At 51.2% G+C, this 26,023-nt stretch overlaps 1 protein-coding gene across 9 annotated transcripts in view; it reads left to right on the top strand.

The window, feature by feature from the left end:
* Nucleotides 1-26,023, top strand: part of RERE (arginine-glutamic acid dipeptide repeats) — a 397,407-nt gene that overhangs the window by 367,699 nt on the left and 3,685 nt on the right. For all 9 annotated transcript variants that reach the window (XM_045546222.1, XM_045546221.1, XM_045546223.1 and 6 more), the window contains 9 exons: nt 16,424-16,586; nt 17,474-17,566; nt 18,127-18,326; nt 19,538-19,699; nt 20,465-20,578; nt 20,854-22,208; nt 22,331-22,553; nt 23,348-24,068; nt 25,849-25,995. In XM_045546222.1, coding sequence (XP_045402178.1) covers nt 16,424-16,586; nt 17,474-17,566; nt 18,127-18,326; nt 19,538-19,699; nt 20,465-20,578; nt 20,854-22,208; nt 22,331-22,553; nt 23,348-24,068; nt 25,849-25,995 — 3,178 coding nt within the window. The remainder of the gene's footprint in view (nt 1-16,423; nt 16,587-17,473; nt 17,567-18,126; nt 18,327-19,537; nt 19,700-20,464; nt 20,579-20,853; nt 22,209-22,330; nt 22,554-23,347; nt 24,069-25,848; nt 25,996-26,023) is intronic.

Here is a 26,023-nt window from a genome sequence, read left to right on the forward strand (position 1 = left end):
GGAGTAGGAGCACAGGCAGGTATAAAGTCTTACATGTTCAGGTACTGGATTCCAGAAGTAAATTCTCGTTCATTGTAGTATCTTTGGATTTGTGCTGAATACAGGTTAATGGGTGCAAATGAGAATCAGCCATTTGCAGCAGAAAGTACTGACGTGGGATGCAGTAGGTGTTTGGCCACACTGGTTGAGATTTCTGGCATTACCAGTGCTTTACCGTGTGCCTTGTGACTACCAGTTGATGGGTACAGCCCATCCCAGAAATGCAGCTAGTTCACCTGTTCCTAAGTCAGTGGAAGCATTTGAACTGTTCAGAACCTTATTTCTTCTCTTTCTTTCTTTCTTTCTTTCTTTCTTTTTCTTTCTTTCTTTCCTTCCTTCCTTCCTTCCTTCCTTCCTTCCTTCCTTCCTTCCTTCCTTCCTTCCTTCCTTCCTTCCTTTCCTTCCTTTCCTTCCTTCCTTTCCTTTTCTTTCCTTTTCTTTCCTTTTTCTTTTTTTTTTTCTTGAGACTGGCTCTTGCTCTGTCTCCCAGGCTTGAGTACAGTGGTGTCAGTGTAGCTCACTGCAGCCTCAAACTCCTGGGCTCAAGCGATCCTCCTGCCTCAGCCTCCTGAGTAGCTGGAACTACAGGTGTGCACCACCATGCCCACCTAACAGAACTTTGTTTCTTCTTAAATGTAACTTTACTGTTTTTACCCAATTTCAGCTCAGTTCTGCTTTTTTGAGTCAGAATTTTAGAAATATTTAGTGCTTTTGCTGTTTCTAGAAATAATGGATTTATTTGGTTTCCATTGCTTAGGACTTGTTTGTGATGATGATGGAGTTATTTTCTAGTCAGGCAAAAGAGTAGGCATTGCAGCCAGCCACCACCACTGTGGTCTTTCTGGTTTGTTCCAGTGTTGTATGTCAAATGATAGTAAGTGTGGACATTTATGAATCTCTTACAATATGCCAGGCACTACACTAAGTGTTTCATATATATTAGTTCTTAATATCACAACACAATGAGAATGGTGCTGTACTATTCTTTTTCTCCTATTTTTTTTTTTTTTTTAAAGAGACAGGGTCTCACTCAGTTGCCCAGGCAGTCCTGCCATCATAGCTCACTGCAGCCTTGAACTCCTGGGCTCAAGCAGTACTCTTCCTGCCTCAGCCTCCAGAATAGTTGGGACTGTAGGTATGTGCCACCACACCTGGCTAATGTGTTTTTTTAATTATTTTCCGTAGAGATGGGGTCTCATTAGGTTGCCCAGGCTGGTCTTAAACTCTTGGCCTCAAGTGATCTTCCTGCCTTGGCCTCCTAGAATGCTGGGATTACAGGCATGAGCCATTGTCCCCAGCCTAGTCATTTCATTTTCTGAGTCTTGTGGTACAGTGGGGAACTCCAGTGGGAAAAAGCTAGAGAGTCAGTGACCGTAATTGTTTTTCTCCTTTCTTCCCCAGCAGCGTACCCCTCTTCCCTCTCCCTCCCTCTCTCTCTCTCTCCCTCTCTCTCTCTCTCTCTCTCTTTCTCTCTCTCTCTCTCTCTTTCACACACACACACACACACACGCGCGCGCGCGCATTTTCATTTAAAAATTGAAACTCCTTATCAATGTGGAGGCAGCCGTAAGTGCCACTCAGCTCTGCAGAAATTGGGATATTTGTAGGCACTGAGGTGGACCTGACATCACTACAGCCAAGTCTGTGGAAGCCTTGTCACTACTGGTGCTTCAGGCCACTGCCTAGGAGACTGTCTGTTTTTTCCTAAGAGCCTAGCAGGAGGGCTAACTTGCAGGCATAATCCCAGAGCCTCTCGCTGTCTGCCTGGGAAAAGCCTGTGTGTGCTCTTACACACTGAAGGAATTTGCTGCTCACTTTCTCCTGCTTTTGAGCTTTGGGCCTTTTTTTTTTTTTTTTTTTTTTTTTTTTCACTAATAACCCTTAGAGGAAGATTTTGACTATAACCTCCTTCTTGAGTACACTTAAGACAGGTCCAGAAGATTCTCACAGCATGAAATGAGGAAACACTCAGGCTCAGAAAAATGGAAGTTATTCTTTTTGTGCCAAAGTGTCATTTGACCAGAATACAGCTTTGTTAATTCAACTTAAGACCCAGCTCCTAGAACAGTGTCAAGCCAAGGCTTGTGTGGTTCATCACAGATTGGTGGTAGGTTTTTTTTGTTTGTTTCGTTTTTTTTTTCAGACAAGTCTCACTCTATTGCCCAGGCTGGAGTGCAGTGGCATGATGATAGCTCACTGCAACCTCAAACTCCTGGGCTCAGGCAACCCTCCTGCCTCAGCCTCCCAAGTAGCTGGGACTACAGGCGTGCACCACCATGGCCGGCTGATTTGTTTCTATTTTAGTTGCCTGGCTAATTTTTTTTCTATTTTTAGTGGAGATGGGGGTCTTGCTCTTACTCAGGCTGGTTTCAAAGTCCTGACCTGAAGCAACCCTTCTGCCTTGGCCTCCCAGAGTGCTAGGATTACAGGTGTGAGCCACTGCACCCAGCCACATATTGGTTTAAAAAAAGAAAGCATCTGGTCCAGTAAATTCCGAGTTGTACATTAGCACACAGAGATAGTGACACTACCTATGGAACTCTTGTTCTCATTTCACACTTAAGCATCCCTTAGGATGGGGAAATCATTTTCATTTTTGAACGTAACCCTAACTAATTAAATGGATCAAGGGACTTGTTTTTCCTTTAATGCACAGATAGGTAAAGTCTTATGGAAATAATTAATAATCTTGAAGAGTTTTGATTTTCATAGCTAATCCCCATCTATTTATGTTTATTTCAGTTTCAAAAGGCTTCACCGAAAGATTCCCAAGTTTCTTATCACTGAAACTGAGTTATATCATTTTTTGAATATCAGTGATTTTTTTATATTCCCTGGTGAAGTATAATTATAATTGTCATGTATCTGTGTGTCTGCAACACGTCCCAGTTCAAATCAGTGAGCATTTGCCTGAGCACCTGTCTAGGATTAGGCTCTCTGCTGAATATTGCTCAGGGTACAAAGTTGTGTGTGGCCACATCTCTGTTCGTGTGCAGTTTAGTGTCCAGTTGGGGAAGAGGAGGCAGGCAATCAAGTTGTAGGCATAGCTTGTTATTCTGCCGGACTCAGTGATGGGTGAGCCACAAAAGGGTTGCAACCAACTGAGAGAGAATTGGTAATCATGGAAAGAGACTTACCAGAAACTCACTCCGTGTGAGTCAGGAAAGGTAGCATGTGTGAGGTGATGTGTATGACTAGCCCTAGAAGGTGGCTAGGATCCCAACACATGGAGCTGGGGAGTGGGCGGGCAGTAAGCATAAGAAGGTGTTCCTAGAGCCCGCACCCCAGGACGGGTGTGAAAAACTATCAGTCCCTTTTTTCCAAGGGAAGGACTCAAGAAGCTGCATGTGGTAGGAGGTGAAGGCTCCAAAGTCCTGGCAGATATCACAGCAGGTCGGGCACTTTTAGGACGAGGGCCCTGAGGGACGTTTCAGGAAATGCTCCTCTCTGCCTTGACTCTGGTTCCTCTCTCAGCTCTGTGGCCATGGGCTAAAGTCTAAAGTCATCTCACAGGGAAATTTCTACCTCTCTGTTCTTCATTGCAAAGGGTTTTGTCGTCCGTTGAGAAGTGAAGCAGAACTGGAGAAAGGCCAGTTTCTGAAGCTTTCTCCAACTGGAAATTCTTCAGCTTTTAAAACTCCTGAATTAATGAAAAGTTTGTCTACTTTTTAGAGTTGCTTCTGGGATCTCAGGTTTGAGCAATAAGAGTGCAGAGCTCATCTGGCAGCATCCCTCGCCCTGTGAGGCTTTCTGCTAGAGACGGCTGGTGCCTGAGAGTGACCTTTTACCGCGAAGGAAAAATTATTTCCCAGAAGAGGGCCAAGAACACCTTTGTGTCACACACCAACCTTTACATAAGCATGAGGAGGGTGGGGGCATTGGGGGTCGAAGTGTTTCCTGGCAGGACTTTGACAATACCCCCTCCTGCCACACCCATGTCAGCAGGGGTAGGGGATGTTAGAGCGGCGTGACTGAGGCCATCTGTCACAACAACAGCGGTGATTTTTCTCCAGAACAAGAGTTGCCAAGTTTTTGATGCAAATATAAGGTGCGCTAATTTTAAGTGTGTGGTGTACTGTATTGGGGGAAGTGATCCCAGGTGGCCCTAGAAGCTTTCCTGCCACAGTTTAAGTGGCCAAGGAGGCTTCTAGCTGTCTTCTGGGTGACCAGCCCCACAGTAGGCAGCAGCATCTTCCCAAGTTTCCTCAGGCGCAGGGGTGCTGCCAAAGGAGCGGCTTCCTAAGCAGCAGATTGAAGGAAGTCCCCAGACCGTCCGAGAGCCCTTCCAGGGCTCCACACCGCAGCATCCTGCATAGGCTAGTAGCGCCAGCCACACCCTCCTGGGCCTCTCGTTGGGGAGCTAGCCAACCTCTGACAAGGACCCTTGAAGAGGCCTAGGTATGGACCAGGAGGAGAGAACCTTCGGCCTGTATCCCAGTCTGTGATTAGGGGATCCACAGCGTTTCCGTGAATTATAACCCAAACCCCTGGTGGTTCCTAGCACATGCGTTTTCCAAACTGCAACATGTATGTTTGTAAGTAACCCGGACCAGTCTCTCAGAGACCCCAGGATGACAGAGCTGCCATGTTAGAGTGCCTCAAAGATGTGTTTGTCCTGAAGTGTGGGCTGCATGCCCTTCCTGTCCCCGTATCGCAGCCTCATGGGGAATGCCATGCAGGGACTAGCACAGGCCTGATGGAGCTTGGCTCTTTTCTGTGGAAACTGACCAGAATTAAGTGGTTAAAAATAGGCTTGAGGAAACTCTGGAGGGATTTTTCCTTTGTGTTCGCCGTCAGCTGTTTGTCCATCTTATGGTCTTCTTCCTTCCCCCCATGTCCCTCTAGGTGATCCAGCTGTCTCAGATCCATGGTACCTGTGAGGTGTTTCAGGCTTGGGCTGGTTCTCCTGGGTCATAATGCAGCAGTTGTGTGGGGCACCGCCTGGCATCTGCCATTTAGAGCTGCTAGAATAAGCTAGTAGGTTTGGCCCCACTTGTAGGGAGGGTGGCCAGCTCTGTGAGTGGTTGGTTATTTTGCCATTTTCCCACCCTTTGGCACCTGTTCTTCTCCCCCAATCAAACTCTACTCCTTCCTGGCTGGCAGTCAGCTCCGTGAGCCCTTCTCACAGCCTGGAGGGCTTGGTGGTCTAGTGCACATAACCTCCCAGCAGATCCTTTCCTTTCCTTAAAGCTAAACACTAAGCCCTGTCCCTAGGCTTGTGTGTTAGCCTCCTGTGGCTGCCGTGACAGAATACCGCAGACTGCGCAGCTTCAACAACAAGTTTATTTTCTTACAGTTCTGGAGGAATTTATTTTCTCAGTCTGAGATCAAGGTGTCAGCAGGGTGGGTTGGTTTCTCCTGAGGCCTCTCCTGTAGATGCCATCTTCTTCCAATGTCCTCACGTGGTCTTCCCTCTGTGTCTGTGTTCTAATCTCCTCTTCTTATAGGGACAACAGTCATAGTGGGTTAGGGCCCACCATAATGGCCTAATTTTAACTTAATTACCTTTTTAAGACCCTGTCTCCAAATAAAGTCGCATTGTGAAGTGCTGGGGGTTAGGACATGAACATATGGATTTGGGGTGAGGGACATAGTCCCGCCCATCATACCATTGTATGAAGATAGCTGCTGTCCTTCACCTTCCTTCTGGAATTTCTGTGCTAAAAGGCTCTACTAAGCAAGTGCTCTGGCCATGTGTTTGAGACAAGAGCACAGATAAGCACGAGTTTGGTTTGCAGGCTTGTCTGAATTTTTCTAAGATCTTTGCCTTAGATTAAATCCAAAATTCAGGTGAAAGAGATGAGATGTTTCACATCTTAAAAGGGGGGTGTGGTACTGTCGGTAGCTGTGTTTTTGTTCTTTGAAGAGTAATCTTTGCTTTTGCTCCTTTTTTTAAGCAAATATGACACAATGACAAAATTAAATACTCTCTCCTTCCTTTCTTTGTAATGAGGAAGTCCTTTTTTTAAAATTCAACTTGCAGAAATGGATTGTACATGATAATTTGCTGTGCATCCATAAAAACCATAAAATATAAGAAGCAATATGGTTAAAGTAGCTGTTCTCATTTCCTGGCAGTCATTACATGCTTCCAATACAAAAACATTTTTCTCCTAACTATCCTTTCTGAGCTCAAAAATGGATTTCCCTCCAGCCCCTGTCATTGAATTATCACCTCGGGAAATGCACAGATATAACTGATGATCCCTTTAAAACGGCCTGCAGCATGCCACACTCTCTCACCCTTCATCTGTCATCCGCTCCCGTCATTAAATGTTACATTGCCAATGTATATTTTATAGGGTGACCCTGACGGATGTCACTTTGATGCTGTGCAGGGATAATAAGATTGCACATATAATGAAAGGCCAATAAATAGAAAAATGTTTACGAGATAGAGAATTGGTGGTTTTAACAGCTTTATGGCTTTCCTTTTTCCTTTCTTCTCTTCTCCCCCTTTGTGGTTTTGTTACAGGAACTAGAAAACATTCAGAAAGGTGATGTGATAGAACCAACGGCAGTGAAATCCCACTTGCCCTATTGCTGAACTTCAGTAAAGTGAATTCAGGAAATAATGAAGTGTTCAGCTTGTGGGAAGGAAAACTGATGTCAACAAATGCATTCTTGGGGTTTGGGAGGCTTTACTGAGAAAATGAGATTTTTCTGGTATTGCTATTATTACACTTAAAATGTTAACAGTCTTTATTTAAACAAACAGCTCAGGAAAACTAAAAATAAAGGCCTCCAAGTGGGCCCTTGTGCGTGGGTTCCGTGTGAAGTGAAGGCCAGTCTCATCGCTGTGTCAAGACTGCCCAGGGCTTCCGTGCCAGGGGCTGGGATGACCTCCACACACGGTGGGAGCCCTTCAGTTCAGGCGTGGCTTTGTGATGGCCTTGATCTGTCTTCAAACAAGTGGTTTCCAAATATTTTTTATTTATTTTTATTATTTTTAGTTAAGTAGAAGAGTTTTCTGTCTATTACTTGATCAGTAGATAAATTTTTTAATGAAACTGCTTGCAGGGACTACCACCCAGGGCTCAGAGGGTCAGGAGACCAACCCCAGCGGCCCTTGATCATAGTTCAGAGCTTTGTAGTCTGTAGCATGTGCAAAAGTCTTTTGGGGGGCAGGGCCCATATCCGTTTAGGGACTGTGCCTTGTCCAGACTCAAGCGTCACTGCTTCTGGATCGAGAGGCAGGTGAACGCCATTTATTGGCATATCTCTGGGCCATCTGTCACCTAGAGCCAGAAGCAGCCTGTAACATAAGCTGGCGGACGGCTTGAAGTTTGGTGAGTAGGTAGTGGGGAATGCTCCTGGTTGAAGGCCGTCAGTGTCAGTCGGACATAGTCCATAGAGTTTGGTCTTGGTATAGGAAGCAGAAAATACTTCTGTAGGCATGGGCATAATTCTGATTCTGCACTTGTGTCTACCTAATGTGTTTCTGATTTTGGCACCCCTGAAGTTGCTTCAGGCAGGTGCAGTTCTGAACATCACGGGTGCTTGTTAGGGGTGAGGTGCCACCCTGAGGTGGGAATGCTGGCAGCCAGTTGTTACCAGGATGCATGGTGGTCTTTGTGCTCGTCATCCCTGACCGATAAAAGTCCAGGTAAAAGGTTTAAGATGTTACTGTGAACTCCAGAGATGAAAGATAACCCAAATTAGATTTTCAGTCTTAAAAAAAAAAAAAAAAAATCCAGATGTCTATTTCCCCTTAATTCTTTAAACCATGGTTGTCAGACTTTTTAGAGAAGCAGCATAGCAGAGTGTAATGGTTAAGAACATTAGACTCTAGAACCAGACCCCCAGGGCTGCCACCTGAAACTGTGAGCTTAGCCACCTGACTTTATCTCTCTGTGCCTTAGTTGCCTCATTTGTGAAGCAGAGATAATGAAGGTATTTATCTGTTCGGGTATCTGTGAAGATTAAATATATTATGGAAAGCACATATTTATGGTGCTTAATGTCATCCTTGTAGATTTCATAGCCAAGTAAAAGGTGGTTTGCTTGTTTGTTAATAAGGCCACTGAGCTGAGGAAGTGTGGACAGTGGCTTCCTAAACCCCGCAGCCCAGGACACCTACCTGCAGAGCAGCTGCTTCCAAACACTGGCCCACAAGAAGTAAAACAACAGTAAGAACAATGTGGTCACTTTTCTTGACAGTAAATACAGTCAAATTAAGGAACTTTTATTCAGAGATTAAGTCTGTTTTTTTTACTTTTTTGGAGATAAAATGCCATCTCTTTTATGAAACGATGAGATCAGGAGGCAGTTATTTGTAATACTCTTACTTGGCACAATAGTAAGTTGGTGATCCTATCCATTCTCCAAAAGTTTTATTCTTTTAGAGTTAATTTCAGGCAAATTTTAATTCCCAGGAAATAATCATTCCATCAAACATTTACTGAATACGAGTTATGTTCAAGATGTTGTGCTTGACCTGTGGGGTACTCCCAGATGAGATGGACACAGACTTTGGGAAGTTAGATGCCCTCATCTGTGGTTACTGCCCAGGGGAGCCTGTGTGTACAGGGCAGAGACAAGAATGAAGATATGTAGGAGCAAAAATGACATCATGATCGCTTCCAGCGGTTGGGGAGAGAGAGAGAGAAGGGGAAGGCTTCAAGGAGAAGAAGGTGACATCTGTGATGAATTGAGTCCAGAGTGGTAAGGAGGATGTAGCCCTGGACACTAAGGAGATGGGGTGGTGAGGGGTCCGTGGGACTGTGCCCTGCAGGCAGGAGGAAAGCACTGAGGAACAGCAAACTGGCCAAAGGCCATGAGAGGTGGGGAATACGTAGAAGGGTCTTCTGGGGACAGAGAGAAAGGCTTGGAAGAAGCGGTAAAGCAGCTGGGCCTTCTATAGTTTGGAGGGAAAATGACAAGGTAAGATCTGGGCTCTGGGAAGACTAACCTCATCTCTGTGCAGGAGGGGACAGGCCAGCCCACGGAAGGGCTGTAGCAGAACCTCAGGTGCAGACGTCTTAGTGCAGGTGTGGGGCCAGAGGTAAGACCGACAGGTGACTGAGGTGAGGAAGTGAAACAACACAGAGCTTAGGAAATACCATTGCAATTTTGATAAAAAACTTGTACTGTTCCAGTTCCTTTCCACTGTACAAATGTAGTGGTAATAATTAAAAAAAAAAAAAAATTTAAACCTGCCTAACGAGGTGTTTTTGTTTTTTGTGTTTTATTTTTTCAAAGCTTAAAAAGGGTACCTGGAATTTAGGAACATCTCCACGAACATCTTAGTCTGGCCTAACCTATTTATAACAGGTCAAAACCACAAGACCTTCACATACTTTCCTCCCTTCCCTTTGCGTCTCCCTAGAAGAGGAGATGGAGGTGGCAAGGAAAGATCGCCATTCCCGGAAGCAGGCTGCGTCCTCTCTTGTGGGGCTTCCTGTTGGGTGGTGTGTGGGAGCAGGGGCCCTCCAGCCTCTCGAATGCAGGAGGAGGCTGTGATTGCAGAATGCCACTTCTCTGCTGTGTGCCTTCGAGCAGATCATCATTCTCCCTAACGCAGTCAGAGACCACAGAGGTGGTATTTAACGATTAGCAGCAGAGCCTGCTGACAGTGTCGGGCTCCTTTAGGGATTAGGGGATTCGGTTGGTTAACAAAAGAAGGAGCCCAGGAGAACACTGCCTTAATTACCAGAGTCATTACTGGAAGACAACCAGTTGCCTGCTGGAAAAAGATCTGTAAAAGGTGGCTGCTCCTGAACCTGGCTGATGGTTCTGCCCAGCGCCCAACTTCTCGCCTCAGATGTTCTGAACAGCTGTAAGGCCCAGCCCGTGAATCGTCAGGGAGTGAAAGGAAAGAATGACTTGCATGGGATTCTGTGCCAGGAAATTTCACTGACTTGCTTCACTACCCTTGAAACAATGGGGCTGTAATTCCCAGGCAGAGGTGGTCGTGGAGAGGGAGGACCGCACTTAGCAGCAGTGGCTCTTCCAGGGGACAGTGTCTCAGCTGGCTCTCATGGCCAGAGCGCATTTCCTCATGGTCTTGGCCACTCTCTGGGCTGGGGGGTTGAGGAAGCAGCTCAAAACCATGTTTCTTTCTTTCTCCCTCCCTGCCCCTTCTTAGTTTGAGGCCCTGTCTGTAATTAATTATTTGTTGCTTGCTGGAACTTCTCCCTGGAAAATACACCTTAAAAAAAAGTTTTAGATTATTCCATCCATTAAGTAAGTGGTGGGTTTCTTCATCCCCATTACCTGGACCACCAAAGAAGGAGCCGGATGATGACTGTAGGGCATTTTTTCAAATGACAGTTTCAGCAGTTTATAACTCGTTGCACATTAGCACTGAGATTTAAGGCACCGTGTAGAGATTATTTAGCTGCTCTTTCTCTCCACATTCATGTTAAAATACTTATTTAGCATAGGATCAGATAATCATGTCTTAAAGAATTAATTTCTTCTAACTGCTTGCTTTCCAAGCCCTGCCTGGGGTCAGTTGGGTGCAAACGTGTGTTTGGCAACTCTGCCCCTGGTGGGCCCTGTGCCCTCACGCAGTTACCTTCTGCTCAGCTGACACTGACCTGGAAAACAGCATCATCCCGCTATCCAGGAGCAGCTCCCAGGCCTGCCTCCCCGCCCCATCTCTTCCTCCTGCCCCCTCCTTTGTAGTGGGCCATGCCTTCTTCACCATCAGTCTCTGAAAACTGATGGTGAGGAAGAAATGAGCTGCAGCTGACCCTCAGCAGCAGTGGTGATGCTGGAGCCTGGGCACTTGCCGCGGTGCAGGGACCTGGGTTAGATGCCTGCCTGCCTGTGTTTCTCCCCTACCCCTCACATGTACAAGGAGACAGGACACTGGTGTTCAGGTCCTTGCTTAACATGGCTGTGAGGCCAGCAGTCCTCATCATTCTTTTCTGATGGTAGAACCATGTTGTAGCACTGGAAGATAAAGGAACACTTTTCTATGCACTGAATTGAAAGGGGGTAAGTGTATATAAGGTTATTTCCAAAAGACTGAGGCCTTCCTGTGCCTATTTAAAAAAGAAAAAAGGCTAGTCGCAATGGCTCACACCTGTAATCCTGGCACTTTGGGAGGCTGAGGCAGGAGTTTCGCTTGATTCCCAAGAGTTGGAGGACCAGTCTGGGCAACACAGCGAGACCCCGTCTCTATAAAGGAAAAAAAAAAGTTAGCTGGGCATGGTGGTACATGTCAGTAGTCCTAGCTTACTCGGGAGGCTGAGACAGGAGGATCACCTGAGCCCAGGAGTTTGAGGTTACAGTGAGTTATGATGACATCACTGCACCCTAGTCTGGGCAACAAAGTAAGACCTTTTAAAAAAACAGAAGGCCAGCTGGGGTCCCTAGAACTTACCTTCCACCACACCTTCACCCCTTCTTCACCCCTTCCTCAGGGGTTACCCAGACTTCTTTGGGTGATGTGGTATTAATAATAGAGTTACAAAAAAAATTTGGACTCAGTGTTGGGTGTACCCTTATGCTTCTAATATGGGACACAAGTAACTGCCTTACCTCTTCCTGCCTTCACATCAGCCTCCCAAAGGGTCTGCAGACTTAGTGCTGGGCCAGAGGATAAGAGAGCCTGGGCCCAATACTAGGGACTTGCTAAGAATGAGTCTTTGATACTCAGAATGTTTCCAGTGCCTTCCCTGTTCAATAGTTCTACACTGTCACTCCCCCAAGGTCCCTTAAGAGGGAGAAAGAAAGGGGCATTCTTGCTTAAATAACAGGAAAATAATCCCACAATTTCCTAATAACAGCTAAACTCTCTCTCTCTGTTCTCTCTCTGCCAGAAGCTCAATTCATTGCCAATGGCTTTTTGTTTATGACCTGTGGAGAAAATCCAGCCCTCCCCCCAAAAAAAAGAAAAAAGAAAAAGGAGTTGTAGAGAGAGAATCTGCTAAATGTACACCAATGAAGTTGAGCACTTTTCTTAGCAAAAGCTGCAGCCTGTAACGTTGTCGATTGGAGATAGCCCATTTCTTTCCCTTTTTTTGCCCAGGCACTAACCAGTTTAGTCAACCGGTTTAGTCCCTCATGCTGTGTGCAATTATAGTACCAAGATATAAGATGTGTTGACTGTGAGACTTTGTTGTGAGATGAGGTGAGAGCATCGGGAACAAAATGATCATTATAGGCCATTCATGTCAACAACATTATACCTCTGTGTTTGCTTGCAAACAAAAGCAGGAGCTAATTTGCAAGGCTGCCTTTGTGGAGCTGCCTTTTGATCAATGATTGCCTGTGTTAATGTTTCAGTAAGCTATTGATTTCTGCAACAGCTTTTGTTCCCTGAATTTATGTGCAGCGGGTCTCTGCAGCACACACTATGCATGTTTGATTAAAGTTCAATTGACTTCATTCCTGGTAAGGCTGCGAGCTGCTTCACTCCTTATTTGTAGAACCAAAGCTTTCCCCGACATGTTCTTTTGTTTGTGCTCAAGACCTTGCCACCCATGCAGTCACCAATATGCTGTTTCTAATCCTCCTAGATTCGCTCCATTCCAGTGTTTAATCCCTGGGTAGACATTACAGTGGTTGAGAGGCAGCTAATAAAATCCGGCCTGGATTTGTTGTTTTTTTTGATCAACTTACTGACATATAATTGGTATATATGCCATATATGGACTATATACCACAAAAATGCACCCACTTTAAGTACACAGTTCAGTGACTTCTGACAACTGTATACATTCATGTAAATAACACCACAATCAATTTATAGACTATTTCCATCACCCTGAAATGTTTATTCAGGTCCTTTTGCAGGCAGTTTCCTGTCCCCCCACCCCCAGCCTCTAGGCAGCCACTGATTTGGTTTCTTGTGATTATAGAGTGGCCTTTTCTAGGATGGAATCATACAATGTGCACCCTTTTGTGTCTGGCTGCTTTCATTCAACATGATGTTTTGAGATCCGTCTGTGTATCTGTAGTTTGTTCCTTCAGTTGCCAAGTAGTATTCCAGAGGATGGGTACCCCATAATCCGTTTATCCATCCTCCTGTTCATGGGCATCTGGGTTGTCTCCAGTTTGGGGCTGTTAAGAATAAGGTTTCTGTGAACGTTTGTGTGAAAACCTGTGTGAGCCTGTTTTTATTTCTTTTAGGTAAACAACTAAGAGTAGAACTGTTAGGTCATGTGGTAGATGTCATCTGCCAAACAATTTTTACAAAGTCGTTTGATCATTTTACATTCCCACCAGCAGTGTGTGACAGTTCGAGTCACTCCCACACCTTCCTGAATTTTAAGTTTATATTTTTTCATTTTCTCATCAACTGTGATTTCAGAGCTGTGGAGGAGGGTCCTTCCTGCCTGGTCATTTTGATCCTGGGCACTCTGAAGCTGGAATCTGGACTTCTGATTCTTATTCAGAAACTGTTTCTTGAGTCTTGAGTAACAGTTGATGTTGATTTCAGTGTTTAGGTTTCTTTCTTTGGGGTCTTGATTTTGTTACATGCTAACTGAAGATACAGGAGTCAAGGTTGAAAGTGCCAGCCTGGCTGTGCTGAGCCTTTTTTCTGTCTGGTCTGGCACTGGGCCAGTTCGTTAGCCTCACTGAGCCCTGGCTTCTCCTTTTTTAATCTGCAAGTTATACTATCTTTTAAAACCCTTTGAGACTCTTTCAAAGCATTCATATTTGAGAAATAGAAATAATCGATTGTAACTGTGTAAAGCAATATTGCATTACAGACAAATGCTATTTGGAAATGTCAGGGTGGCTGCTTGCTTTTTTTTTTTTTTTTTGAGACAGAGTCTTACTCTGTTGCCCAGGCTAGAGTGAGTGCCGTGGCCTCAGCCTAGCTCACAGCAACCTCAAAGTACTGGGCTTGAGCAATCCTCCTGCCTCAGCCTCCCGAGTAGCTGGGACTACGGGCATGCACCACCCTGCCCGGCTAATTTTATATATATGTATGTGTGTGTATATGCACACACACACACACGCACACACACACACACACATGTTTTTAGCTGTCCGTATAATTTCTTTTCTATTTTTAGTAGAGACGGGGTCTCTCTCTTGCTCAGGCTGGTCTCGAACTCCTGAGCTCAAACAATCCACCTGCCGCCTCGGCCTCCCAGAGTGCTGGGATTACAGGCGTGAGCCACCGCGCCCGGCCAAAGGGTGACTGCTTTTTAACAGTCTCAAGTAAGACTCTGAGGCTGGTCACAGACCCAGGCAGTGCCTTCCTACCAGAATTCTCTCTCTCAATTTTGTTCCCTTTCTTCTCCTGTAGCTTAACATTTCCTCTTACATCTCAGGCTTCTCTCATTTGATAGCCCCTAAAATGACTCCGGCTAAAGGAGGAGGTGGAAGGAACCACTTTGAGTTTTTTCTCATTCTTCTTTCAAGCTTCAGATTGAGCCGCCTTCTGAGCTGATGAACATGCTGCTCTGAGAGAGTGTTGGGAGAGTGGCCGTGCCCTGCCTTGACTTCTGTGCCATATTTGCTCATAGGCATACCAAGGCCTGGTCAGTTTTGTGTTAGCAGAGGTCTCTTAATCCCCCGGCAGGATTTATGAGTCTTTTTCCTCCAGCCAGCACCCGAGGATCAGTGTGGTACAGATCAGTGCATTCCCAAGCCAGGGAGAGGGGAAGTGAAGTGGCAGGAGCTAGGAGGTTCCCAGATCATGACCTTGGGGCTCAGGATGCTCCAGCCACTGCTGGAACAGCTGTAGCCTGCATTTGCAGCATAGCATGTGATAGAGGAGTCAGAAATTCCAAGGGCAGTGTCTACATTTTTCCTTTTCGTTCACTTGCCATGTCATGGAATTGAGGAGTGGGGACCTGTGTGTACCTGTAGGGACATGAGTGTGCTCTGCCTTGGAAGCTGGCTCCCTCGCCTCATTGGCCTGGCGTTGTGCTTCATCTGTTCAGTGTTGGCATTTTGTTGAGCATTAAGTGCTTGGGAAGATTGAAACGCATCCAAAGCTCCAAGAGATACGTGCCATGGGCGTACAGTAGTCCACTCAGAAGTTCTTGCATCCCAGCACTCCTTCAAGGATCTGATGACAGCTGTGGTCCCACTTCTCACAAGAATGCACAGGCATAAAATCCAGCTCTGGGTAGTAAGTGCTCTGCACATATGCATTTACCTGCCTTGCAGAAAGCCATTTTTCTGCCTAAAGTCTACCCACTTCTCTAGTTACTGTGTTCTAAAGCCATTGCCTCTGGGGCTGTTTTGGATGAAACCTGGCTGGATTGGGTGCTCTGACAATCACAAGAGTTTGTCGCATGACAGCTGCATGTCTTTGGTTTATCTATTTTAGTCCTTCTAGCACGAGTCTTTTCAGCTACATCTCAGGTTACCGGAGAAGATTTTTGCCTTCTCAGTTTTTGGCTACTACATTCAAGACACAGTGAGTGGTGAGACGGAGCGGGGGTACAGACACGCCCAGGGCGACATCCCAGGATCTGGTAGTTCGTCGAGTTAATTGACTTTCTACAGTGTTGATTTAATTAGAGAAGAGCATTGTGATGTAGGCTCTCTCACGCTGTGATTTTATTTTTTTAATTCCAGGTAAGGAGACTTTATCTTGAGATGTTTGTTGTAACAAATCGGTCTTTATTCAGCGAGTGTTAGCTGAACATGCCGTTTGTGTCGGGTGAGAGAGGAGCCTGCAGAGGCTGAGGGAGTGGGGGAGCCACAGATGTCCTTTCTTTAAAAAGTCTCATTTGCTGTGTTTTTAAAATGATGTCTTTCCTCCCTTTGTGCCGGGCTGTGGAAAGAATAGCTCTTTTTGCCATAAAGGCTGACCTGGTGACGTGTGACATTTCATCTGTGCATCAGCACTGTTGTGTGTCTTAGTCTTTCTTTGTCAAGCCCAGGCCTTGCCTTCAGGACCCTGTGCCAGCTTGTCCAGGCATGGGCTGGGACGCGGGAGGTGGGAGAGCAGTTTTCCTGGGGCTGGGTCTCTGTCCTTCTGACCTAACACTTGGCCCTAGTCCCCCAGCACCTCGACTGGCTAGTTGTTTCTGAGGAGGCCAGGCATTTATTTCCTTCTCACACCTGTGTGGTTTCACTGGAATGTTGTGGAGAAAACACCCACAGGTGTACACACACACACACACACACACACACACACACTCACTCACTCACTCACTCACTTTGTTTGTTGGCCTGTTGTTGATGCTGTGCCCCCTGCGCTTAGAACGGTGGTGGCATCAGGCACGTAGAGGACACCCAACAAATACTTGTTGGACGAGTGAGTGCTCTTGGTGTCTAGGAGGCAGGCTGGGCTCGTGCTGCCCACAGCTGTGTTCCTTGAGCAGGCCTGGTCCCCTCGAGACTCCAGTACGGCTGTTACACTCCCAGCTTTCTGCTCCCTGCAGAGGAAGGGTGTGGTGGGGAACGTGGAAAACCTGAAGCCCTCTGCACACTTCTCACAGCCAGCCCTTCTTTCTTGCAGGGGGAGCTGATCACCTTCTATTACTACTGGAAGAAAACCCCTGAAGCAGCCAGCTCCCGCGCACATCGCAGGCACCGCAGGCAGGCCGTGTTCAGGAGGATCAAGACTCGAACTGCATCCACACCTGTCAACACGCCTTCCAGACCCCCTTCCAGTGAATTCTGTAAGTGAGCGTCTCAGCACCACAGTGTGTAGGGGAATCGTGGAGTGGGTGTGCCTGTGTGTGCACGTGTGTGTGAAGCCTGACCTAAATGTAGCACTGATGGGGGTGGGATTTAGTAGGGAGAGTTGTAAAAATTATTTGTACATTTAAATACATCTAATAAACTCAACATCATTTTAAGTTTTTATAAAAATTTAAGTCTTGGCCTTGGCCTTGGCCTGATATGTTTTGGCCTTGGGCTGAGATTTTCCACTTAGTGGATGATGCATTGTTTAAATTCTCATTGCACTTTTGATAGTAATAAGATCAGATTAACACTTTCTTCTTTTTCCTCCTCTTGGTCCCACTATGACATGCAATCTGATACTGAGACTCACAACTTCTCATCCTCTAAAAGTCTGGGATATAGCAATAGTGCCCTGCAGCTCTGTCCTGGCCCAGGACACTTGACCTGAGGGTCACCTGTGTTGCTCGTGCAGACAACTAGAAGTAAGCTAGCAGGACTGGCAGGGCCACTCAGTGCAGACAGAATTCCTCAGGATGCTGGGTACATCAGGAAAGGCAGCACAGATACACTTTTCCCAGTTCAAATTCACCAGCTGTGGGCACCAGTGCCAGCTGCCCCAGGATTCAGGTGTGACATCAGCCACCAAAAATCTGGCAGGGCAGGCCATTGCACACCGCCCCTCACATGCAGGCTCTTTGTTCTCTGACTGACCCTGAGGAATTTGAAGCGATGCTTCATGAACACTGTCACACATTGGCCTGGGGAGCCTCTCGACAGGTGGCTCAGAACCCCAGGCAAGCCAGAGGTCACAGGGTGGCCCCAGGTCTTGGCTGAGCATGATGGTGTCTCCCCCTCCCCACTCTGTGCCTGCTGTGCCCAGTGGACCTGAGTTCAGCCAGCGAGGATGACTTCGACAGCGAGGACAGTGAGCAGGAGCTGAAGGGGTACGCCTGCCGCCACTGCTTCACCACCAGTAAGTGGCCTCGTCATGCCCTGGGGTGGGGGTGGAGGAGCGTGTTCACTGTGCCAGGTCAGGCTCAGGCCTTTGTAGGCTCGGAGCATTTTGTGCATTGACTGGTGAGCTGCCAGGGGCAGTAATTGGTTTGACATTTGCATCGTTCTTTGAGGTTACTTGAGAAGGTTGGAAATCTTTGTTTTAGTTTATTTTGTTTCACTCCCCCATTTAGCAGTCAGTATGGAATACTGACCAGTAGTAAGGCCACACGTGCTCGAGCAGGGACAAGGGGGAGCACCGTGGTTCCTAGGAGCTTGCTGCCGGCTCCTCTTAGATGCCCCAAGATGAGGCAGGCCAGTGGACACTCCTGAAACCCTCTCCCGGTGCTGGGGGAGAGCAGGGCAGCACCGCGCCTGGGTTATCTGAGTCACAGGTGCCTGTCTAAGCCCAGTGCTGTGTGGTTCTGGTGGTGCCAGGGTTGGTTGGAGCCCATAGAAGGTCCCCTCTGCCCAGATGTCCCCAGAGAGAGGGATAGTTTCCAAGGTTGGCACCCTGCACCCCTCCTTCCCCTCACACAGCCTCCAAAGATTGGCACCACGGGGGCCGGGAGAATATTCTGCTCTGCACCGACTGCCGCATCCACTTCAAGAAATACGGCGAGCTCCCACCCATCGAGAAGCCTGTGGATCCCCCGCCATTCATGTTCAAACCCGTCAAGGAGGAGGACGATGGGCTCAGTGGGAAGCATAGCATGAGGACGAGGCGGAGTCGGGGCTCGGTGAGTCCCCTGTGTCCACGGGGCTCCTGACAGCTTCTCTAGGTTGCTGGAATGCTTGGGGGCTTGTGTCCTCCAGGGGGAAGTGAAAGTTTTGTTTAGGTAGAGAAACAGATCCCTGGAGGTGAGATGTTGTTCCAGGAGGCAGTAGCTTGCCTGGGGCTGGGAGGAGCTCTCTGTTCTCTTCCTAGGGGTCTGTGGGGCACGCGTCCTGAGCTTAGTTTGACAGGGACCTCTGGGTTTCTGGCCCAGTGCAGGCTCTCCAAGTTCCTCAGAGCTCTCCCCAGCCCATGGACTGGTCACCTCCAGTGTGGCATATCTCTGCTGTTTCCCACTTACAGACTCTTTTTTGTGGTTGTTAATGTTTGGTCCTGTTTTGGGTACTTTCTGGTACATTTTTCTACTCACTGCAGAGTACCTGCCATAAAAAAACTTTGTTTCTTAGGTTGAAAGGGTGGCAGGGACTGAGGGAGAGGGTTTTTCCAGGTTTGGGGCCTAGAATACTAACAGGGTCTTTGATTTAGCACTGGCCTCCCCTGCCTGTTTCCCTTCTGGCAGGTGGGTGGGACTGTCCACCTTGCTCTGCCCCTAGTGTCCTGTCCAGGCTGCTGGCAGCCTGACCACTGCTCGCTCAGAAGGGAGCAGGTGAGCTGGCCTTAACTCGCGTGCCCTGACCTCTTCTGAGCCCTCGTGGCTTTGCAGAAAGGTGCTGAAGTGCTCGGTGGTTTGGGAGCTTAGCTGTGTTATTTGACGCTTCATCTCTTTGGGTCACTTCCTGTCCTGTGAGATTGAATTCCCACTTGGTTGCTTTGGTTGGGAGAGTGGGCAGGTACATGGAATAAACAGAAAGGGGGAGGTGCTTTAGAGATGGCTTCTGTGTGTCAGATTAGGTGGCCCACGCCAGTTTCCTGCCGCTCAGAAAGCCTCATTTGTGTCTAGCATTTGTTGTTCAGGACGTTCTTCAGGCTGAGTGCGTTGGGTGTGAGAATGGCTCTGCTTCCTGTGGGAGCCCACCCGTCTCCCTCCTCCCACAGCTCTGAGCTGACCTCTGTGCAGCGAGGGACAGGCAGGGGTGCCTGTCGTTTGCCAGGGACTGGTATTTGCTAAGAGAATGGCGGGGACTGCTCTTCAGGCTCCTGCCTGTGGCTGGGCCCAGGAGGGCCCATGTGGAGACTGGGGATCCAGTGTCACCAGCCTCTGGTTTGGGTGGGCAGATGTCGACACTACGCAGTGGTCGGAAGAAGCAGCCAGCCAGCCCTGATGGTCGCGCCTCACCCATCAATGAAGACATCCGCTCCAGCGGCCGGAACTCCCCCAGCGCTGCCAGCACCTCCAGCAATGACAGTAAAGCAGAGACAGTGAAGAAGTCAGCCAAGGTCAGGTGCTGGGGGCCGGTAGTGGGGAGTCCTCAGTCTGGCCCTCCCTTTAAAACTGGGTGGCTGGAGTTGGTGTGCAGGGATGAGCTGCAGGCGTGGAGGCCGGGGCCTGGAGAAAGGGGGGTCCAGCCCTGACCTTTGGGGCCACCTCTGCCTTGAGTTTCCCAGGGCTTTAAAGGCACAAGGTGCCTTCAAGGGGAGTGGTTGGATGGGCTCCCTCCCCTCAAAGCCAAGTACAGTTGTCCCTCAGTGTCCACAGAGTGTTGGCTCCAGGACCCCACACAGATACTAAAATCCACAGATGCTCAAGTCCCTGATACAAAGTGGTGAAGTATTTGCCTATAACCTACACGCCATCCTCTTGTATGCTTTAAATCATTTCTAAATTACTTAAATACCTGCTAAAATGTCAATGCTGTGTGAATAGTTGTTACACTGTGCTGCCGAGGGAATAATGACAGGAAAGAGAGACATCTGTACACGTGCCACACAGATGCGGCCATCGCAGCCCTAACTACGTTTCTGACCCATGATTGGTTGAATCCAAAAGTACACAGAACCCACAGATACAGAGGCCAACTGTAGTTCGCATCCCAGCTACTTGTTCCTTCCTGGCCCTGGTTGGCCCCTTCTAGAGATTTGTTGCTTCTGGAGATGGAACTTAGAATGAGGGGACAGTGCCCACAAACAGCTGTCATTCCCTCTTGAGTCTGATGGGACGCCCTGCCTTGGCCTGACGGCTCCTTGTGGACTTTCCCACCACAGAAGGCAAAGGAAGAAGCCTCGTCCCCTCTTAAGAGCACCAAGCGCCAGCGGGAGAAAGTGGCTTCCGACACTGAGGAGGCCGACAGGATCAGCTCCAAGAAGACAAAGACCCAGGTGAGGGCGGCAGCAGAGCCTGCTGACGACAGCTGACCTCCGTGAGAAGCCCACAGCCCACGTTCTCTGGGGGGTGGCGGGGCAGGGCTTGAGCTCAGGGCCCAGGACAGTGTGGGGTGGAGACCAGAGTGGCCCTTGACATTGGCCGAGTCAGGGCAGGACCTGTGGTCCTGCTTCCTCTGTGCAGACCTCTGTTGTGTGCCAGGCATTGTCGGTGCAGGGCTGAGAGGGCTCTGCCCTCCTAGGGCTTCCATGCTTCCCTTCTCTGGCTCCAGGAGATCAGCCAGCCCAACTCACCGTCCGAAGGCGAGGGAGAGAGTTCGGACAGTCGCAGCGTCAACGATGAGGGCAGCAGTGACCCCAAAGACATCGACCAGGACAATCGCAGCACATCCCCCAGCATCCCCAGCCCCCAGGATAATGAGAGTGACTCAGACTCGTCAGCCCAGCAGCAGATGCTGCAGGCCCAGCCCCCAGCCCTGCAGGCTCCCAATGGGGCCACCCCAGTACCCTCCACGGCCCCGCCGGGAACACCCCAGCTTCCTACTCCAGGGCCCACACCCTCTGCCACTGCAGGCCCTCCCCAGGGCTCCCCTGCAGCCCCCCAGGGCCCTAACCAGCCGCAGGCTCCAGCAGTGCCGGCTCCCCACACACACATCCAGCAGGCGCCCGCCCTGCACCCGCAGCGGCTGCCCTCGCCACATCCCCCGCTGCAGCCGCTGACCGGGCCGACTGGCCAGCCCTCCGCCCCGCCTCACGCCCAGCCCTCCCTGCACGGACAGGGCCCACCTGGCCCTCATAGCCTGCAGGCCGGGCCCCTGCTGCAGCACCCAGGCCCCCCACAGCCCTTTGGCCTCCCTCCCCAAACCCCTCAAGGCCAGGCCCCTCTGGGGGCCTCCCCAGCTGCAGCGCACCCTCACACCAGCCTGCAGCTCCCCGCCTCTCAGTCAGCCCTGCAGCCCCAGCAGCCCCCACGGGAGCAGCCCCTGCCGCCAGCACCCCTGGCCATGCCTCACATCAAGCCCCCGCCCACCACGCCCATCCCCCAGCTGCCAGCGCCACAGGCCCACAAGCACCCACCCCACCTCTCAGGACCCTCGCCCTTCTCCATGAACGCCAACCTGCCACCCCCTCCTGCCCTGAAGCCCCTGAGCTCCCTGTCCACACACCACCCCCCCTCAGCCCACCCCCCGCCCCTGCAGCTCATGCCTCAGAGCCAGCCATTGCCCTCCTCCCCCGCCCAGCCCCCTGGGCTGACCCAGAGCCAGAGCTTGCCCCCTCCCGCTGCCCCCCATCCTCCCTCAGGCCTCCACCAGGGGCCTCCCCAGCCCCCATTTGCTCAGCACCCCTTTGTCCCTGGAGGGCCTCCTCCCATCACTCCTCCGACCTGCTCCTCTACCTCCACCCCACCCGCGGGACCCAGCACCTCTGCCCAGCTGCCCTGCTCTGCTGCTGTTTCTTCAGGGGGCAGCATGCCGGGGGGGGCATCCTGCCCACTCCCCACTGTCCAGATCAAGGAGGAGGCTCTGGACGATGCCGAGGAGCCTGAGAGCCCCCCTCCCCCTCCAAGGAGCCCATCCCCTGAGCCCACCGTGGTGGACACCCCCAGCCATGCCAGCCAGTCAGCCAGGTATCGGCTCCTAGGAACCCGGGCCGAGGGGCACAGGCGGGCTGCGCAGGTGGGGCTTTGGGGGGAGGTGGAGCAGGCCGGGCCTTGGCAGGAGCTCGCACTGGAGATGCGGCCTTTCTTAGGTTCTACAAGCACCTGGACCGGGGTTACAACTCGTGCGCACGGACAGACCTGAACTTCATGCCTCTGGCTGGATCCAAACTGGCCAAGAAGAGGGAGGAGGCCATTGAGAAGGCCAAGCGGGAGGCTGAGCAGAAAGCCCGAGAGGAGCGGGAGCGGGAGAAGGAGAAAGAGAAGGAGCGAGAGCGCGAGCGCGAGCGGGAGCGAGAGGCGGAGCGGGCGGCTGTGAGTCCTGGGGTGGGTGGCCTGTGCCGGGAGCTGCCCCCAGGCCTGGGAGCCACACTGGGCTGCCCGGCTCTGTCCGCGGTGCCCAGCTCACTCCCGGCAGCTGGAGGGTGGGGTGCTGTTCACACCCCTGCCTGCGCTTCTCCCACGGAGCCGCTCGGCCCTGACCTGCTGGGGTCGCTGTGCCGGCAGGTCCAGGCTGACTCACAGCAGTGGCTGGGTGTCCACCTGCCGGGGCCTCTGAGGAGAGGGCTGTCCTTCCCCTGCAGCCTGTGGCCTGTGTCTCCTACGTAATTTGAAGGAGCCGGAGAGAAACGTGAGGGGGAGGACCTGGGGCGAGAGCCAGGCACTTGGGTGGAACCAGGCCATGTGGGAGCCTCTAGTAGCCCTCCCGTGTGGCCTGTCACAGGCTGGGCCACCCTGGGCCTGCTTCTGCAGTGGGGTGAACAGGGAGCCAGCCTGAGAAATGCGCCAGGGCCTTGGGGCGAGGCTCCGGGCTGCTGGGCTCACTGGCGCGCACCCCCCAGTCTCCCTCACGGATAGACGTGTTGCCCACCTCACAGGGACACTGACCTACTTAGGGCACGAGGGCAGCTGCAGGCACAAGTGAGACTGTTACAGCAGGGTCTGGACGGCATCCCGGTGGCAGGCGAAGGCTGGGGGCCAGGTCTCTGTGTTGGGGTGGGGGGACCAAGTTGGCCTGGCAGTCCAGGATGGGGTCAGGGCAGGGCCCACCTCGCTTAGATGCCCAGGCAGCTTGGTGTCTCCCCTCATGCCCTCCTTTCCTTCTGCAGAAGGTGTCCAGCTCAGCACATGAAGGCCGCCTGAGTGACCCCCAGCTCAGTGGTCCCGGCCACATGCGGCCATCCTTTGAGCCACCACCGACCACCATTGCTGCCGTGCCCCCGTACATCGGGCCCGACACACCTGCCCTTCGGACTCTGAGCGAGTATGCCCGGCCCCACGTCATGTCACCCACCAACCGCAACCACCCCTTCTACATGCCCCTCAATCCCACCGACCCCCTGCTGGCCTACCACATGCCTGGTCTCTACAACGTTGACCCCACCATCCGTGAGCGGGAGCTCCGAGAACGCGAGATCCGGGAACGGGAGATCCGGGAGCGCGAGTTGCGGGAGAGGATGAAGCCAGGCTTCGAGGTGAAGCCACCTGAGCTGGACCCCCTGCACCCAGCCACCAATCCCATGGAGCACTTCGCCCGGCACAGCGCCCTCACCATCCCCCCAACTGCTGGCCCCCACCCTTTTGCTTCTTTCCACCCGGGCCTGAACCCCTTGGAGAGGGAGAGACTGGCCCTGGCGGGCCCCCAGCTACGGCCAGAGATGAGCTACCCTGACAGACTGGCGGCCGAGCGCATCCACGCCGAGCGCATGGCGTCGCTGACCAGTGACCCCCTGGCCCGACTGCAGATGTTCAATGTGACTCCGCATCATCACCAGCACTCACACATCCACTCCCACCTCCACCTCCACCAGCAGGACCCCCTCCACCAAGGTGGGTGCCCCCAGCCAGGGTGGGGCGGGAAGGGGGCATAGTCTGGTCAGGAAAGAGTCACTGTTCAGAGCAGAGTGTTCTTTTCTGAACAAATCCCTAATTCCTGGCAGATCTTAGGATATTCAGCATCCACCTGGGACTCGGGGTTTTGCTTTATCACACACAGCTGTTGTTTCTGCTCAGCCCCTCAGCTCTCCAGAGCTGCAAGTCCTCAGGAAGCTGCAGCACCCACGGGCCTTCTGCTTGCAGCCTCCTGGGTAAAGCTTAGGTTCTTGGCCCTGTGCCTGGGTGGAGGGGAGTGGACTGTGCTCACTAGGGGTGGGCCACAGTGCCTTGTGGCCTCTGGAGCCAAGGAAGGTGCAGGTGAAGGCACTGGGCTGCCCAGGGAAGCTGTAGGTTGTCATTTGGGGAGAACTTAGAGGAGTCCTGGCTGGGTGCGGAGGCTCATGCTGGTAATGCGAGCACTTTAGGAGGCTGAGACAAGAGGATCACTTGAGGCTGGGAGTTCGAGACCAGCTTGGGCAACATAGTAAGATCCTATCTCTGTAAAACAATTTTAAAAATCAGCTGGGTGTGGTGACGTGCACCTGTAGTCCCAGCTGCTTGAGAGGTTGAGGCAGGAGGATCACTTGAGCCCAGCAGTTTGAGGCTGCAGTGAGCTATGATCATGCCACTGCACTACAGGCTGGGTAACAGAGCAAGACTCTGTCTCTATAAATAAAAAGAAGAGGAGTTTTCTATTCTGTTGGGGGACAGGGCTGGGAGCAGGGCTTCTGGCTTTGACTGAGTACACTGAGCTGACCCACCTGGCCAGGGCTGCCCAGGAGCCCCTGAAGGTCACCTGAGTGGCCAGCTCAGGGCAAGGCTGGCCTGAGGCAGAGGCAGGCACAGCTGACATCCCCACTCCCTCTGCAGCTCAGCAAGATGGAGCCAGAGGAAAGTCTGGCTGTGCTCACAAGTAGGCAGGTGTGCCCACCCCATGGGACGAGGGCCTGCGTGGAGGTCCCGTGGCACAGCCTACATGCAGGCTTCCCTTTGGGCCAACTTTCAGTGCTGGCCAGGAGAACAGCTGACGAGCAGGGCCCAGGGGGAGGGAGGGCAGCCACCTTGCCTCTCCTACCTGTGTGCCCAGTTCTGACACAGGAGGGCATTCACCATTGTGCTTCTGGCACCTGAAGCTTTGATCCCCCATGGTGTGGGCCTCATACGCCTTACGAACGGTGCACGAGGACAGCAGTTCATTCATGCATCATTCAGCTGGAGGGGTGGGGGCAAGAGGTGGCGATATCTGAGGTGAGAGCTGTACGGTCTGGAGCCAGCAGAGGAGAGAACAGAGTGAACCGAGTCCCTGGCCCACAGCACCTGCTCTGCCGGCCACCTTTGGGTTCTGTGGTTGAAGGGCAGGGAGGCAGCCCTGGGGAAGGAGGTGCCAGGTCAACACTGGCCAGGGCAAGACTGGGTTCCTGTGGACCTAACAGGCACAGGGTGGGCCCAGGGTGGTCAGCAGCACTGGGCAGGGTGTTGCCCGTAGGGAGTGCGCAGGAGTGGGCAGAAACGTGTGCGTTCGTGGCCAGCTCTGCACTCCTTCTGACGTGGAGCTCTCACAGAAGGTGGGGGGCAGCCACTGCAGATCGGGGTCATTTGCAGCCAGTCGGTGCATCCGGGTCTGGTGACCAGGGGCTAGCTTGGGTGAGGAGGAGGTCATAGCAGTCCCAGCCAAGGAGGGCAAACATCAAACGAGCTGTGCACGACCTGCATCTGGCCTTTTTCCTTTTCTCAGGCTCAGCAGGCCCAGTTCACCCGCTGGTTGACCCCCTGACTGCCGGCCCTCACCTGGCTCGCTTCCCCTATCCCCCTGGGACCCTTCCCAACCCTCTGCTTGGACAGCCCCCCCACGAGCACGAGATGCTTCGTCATCCAGTTTTTGGTAAGGATTTCCATAGGGGAGGGGTTGG

The sequence above is a fragment of the Lemur catta genome, chromosome 3 (assembly GCF_020740605.2).
Source record: "Lemur catta isolate mLemCat1 chromosome 3, mLemCat1.pri, whole genome shotgun sequence".
Classification (NCBI taxonomy): Eukaryota; Metazoa; Chordata; class Mammalia; order Primates; family Lemuridae; genus Lemur; species Lemur catta.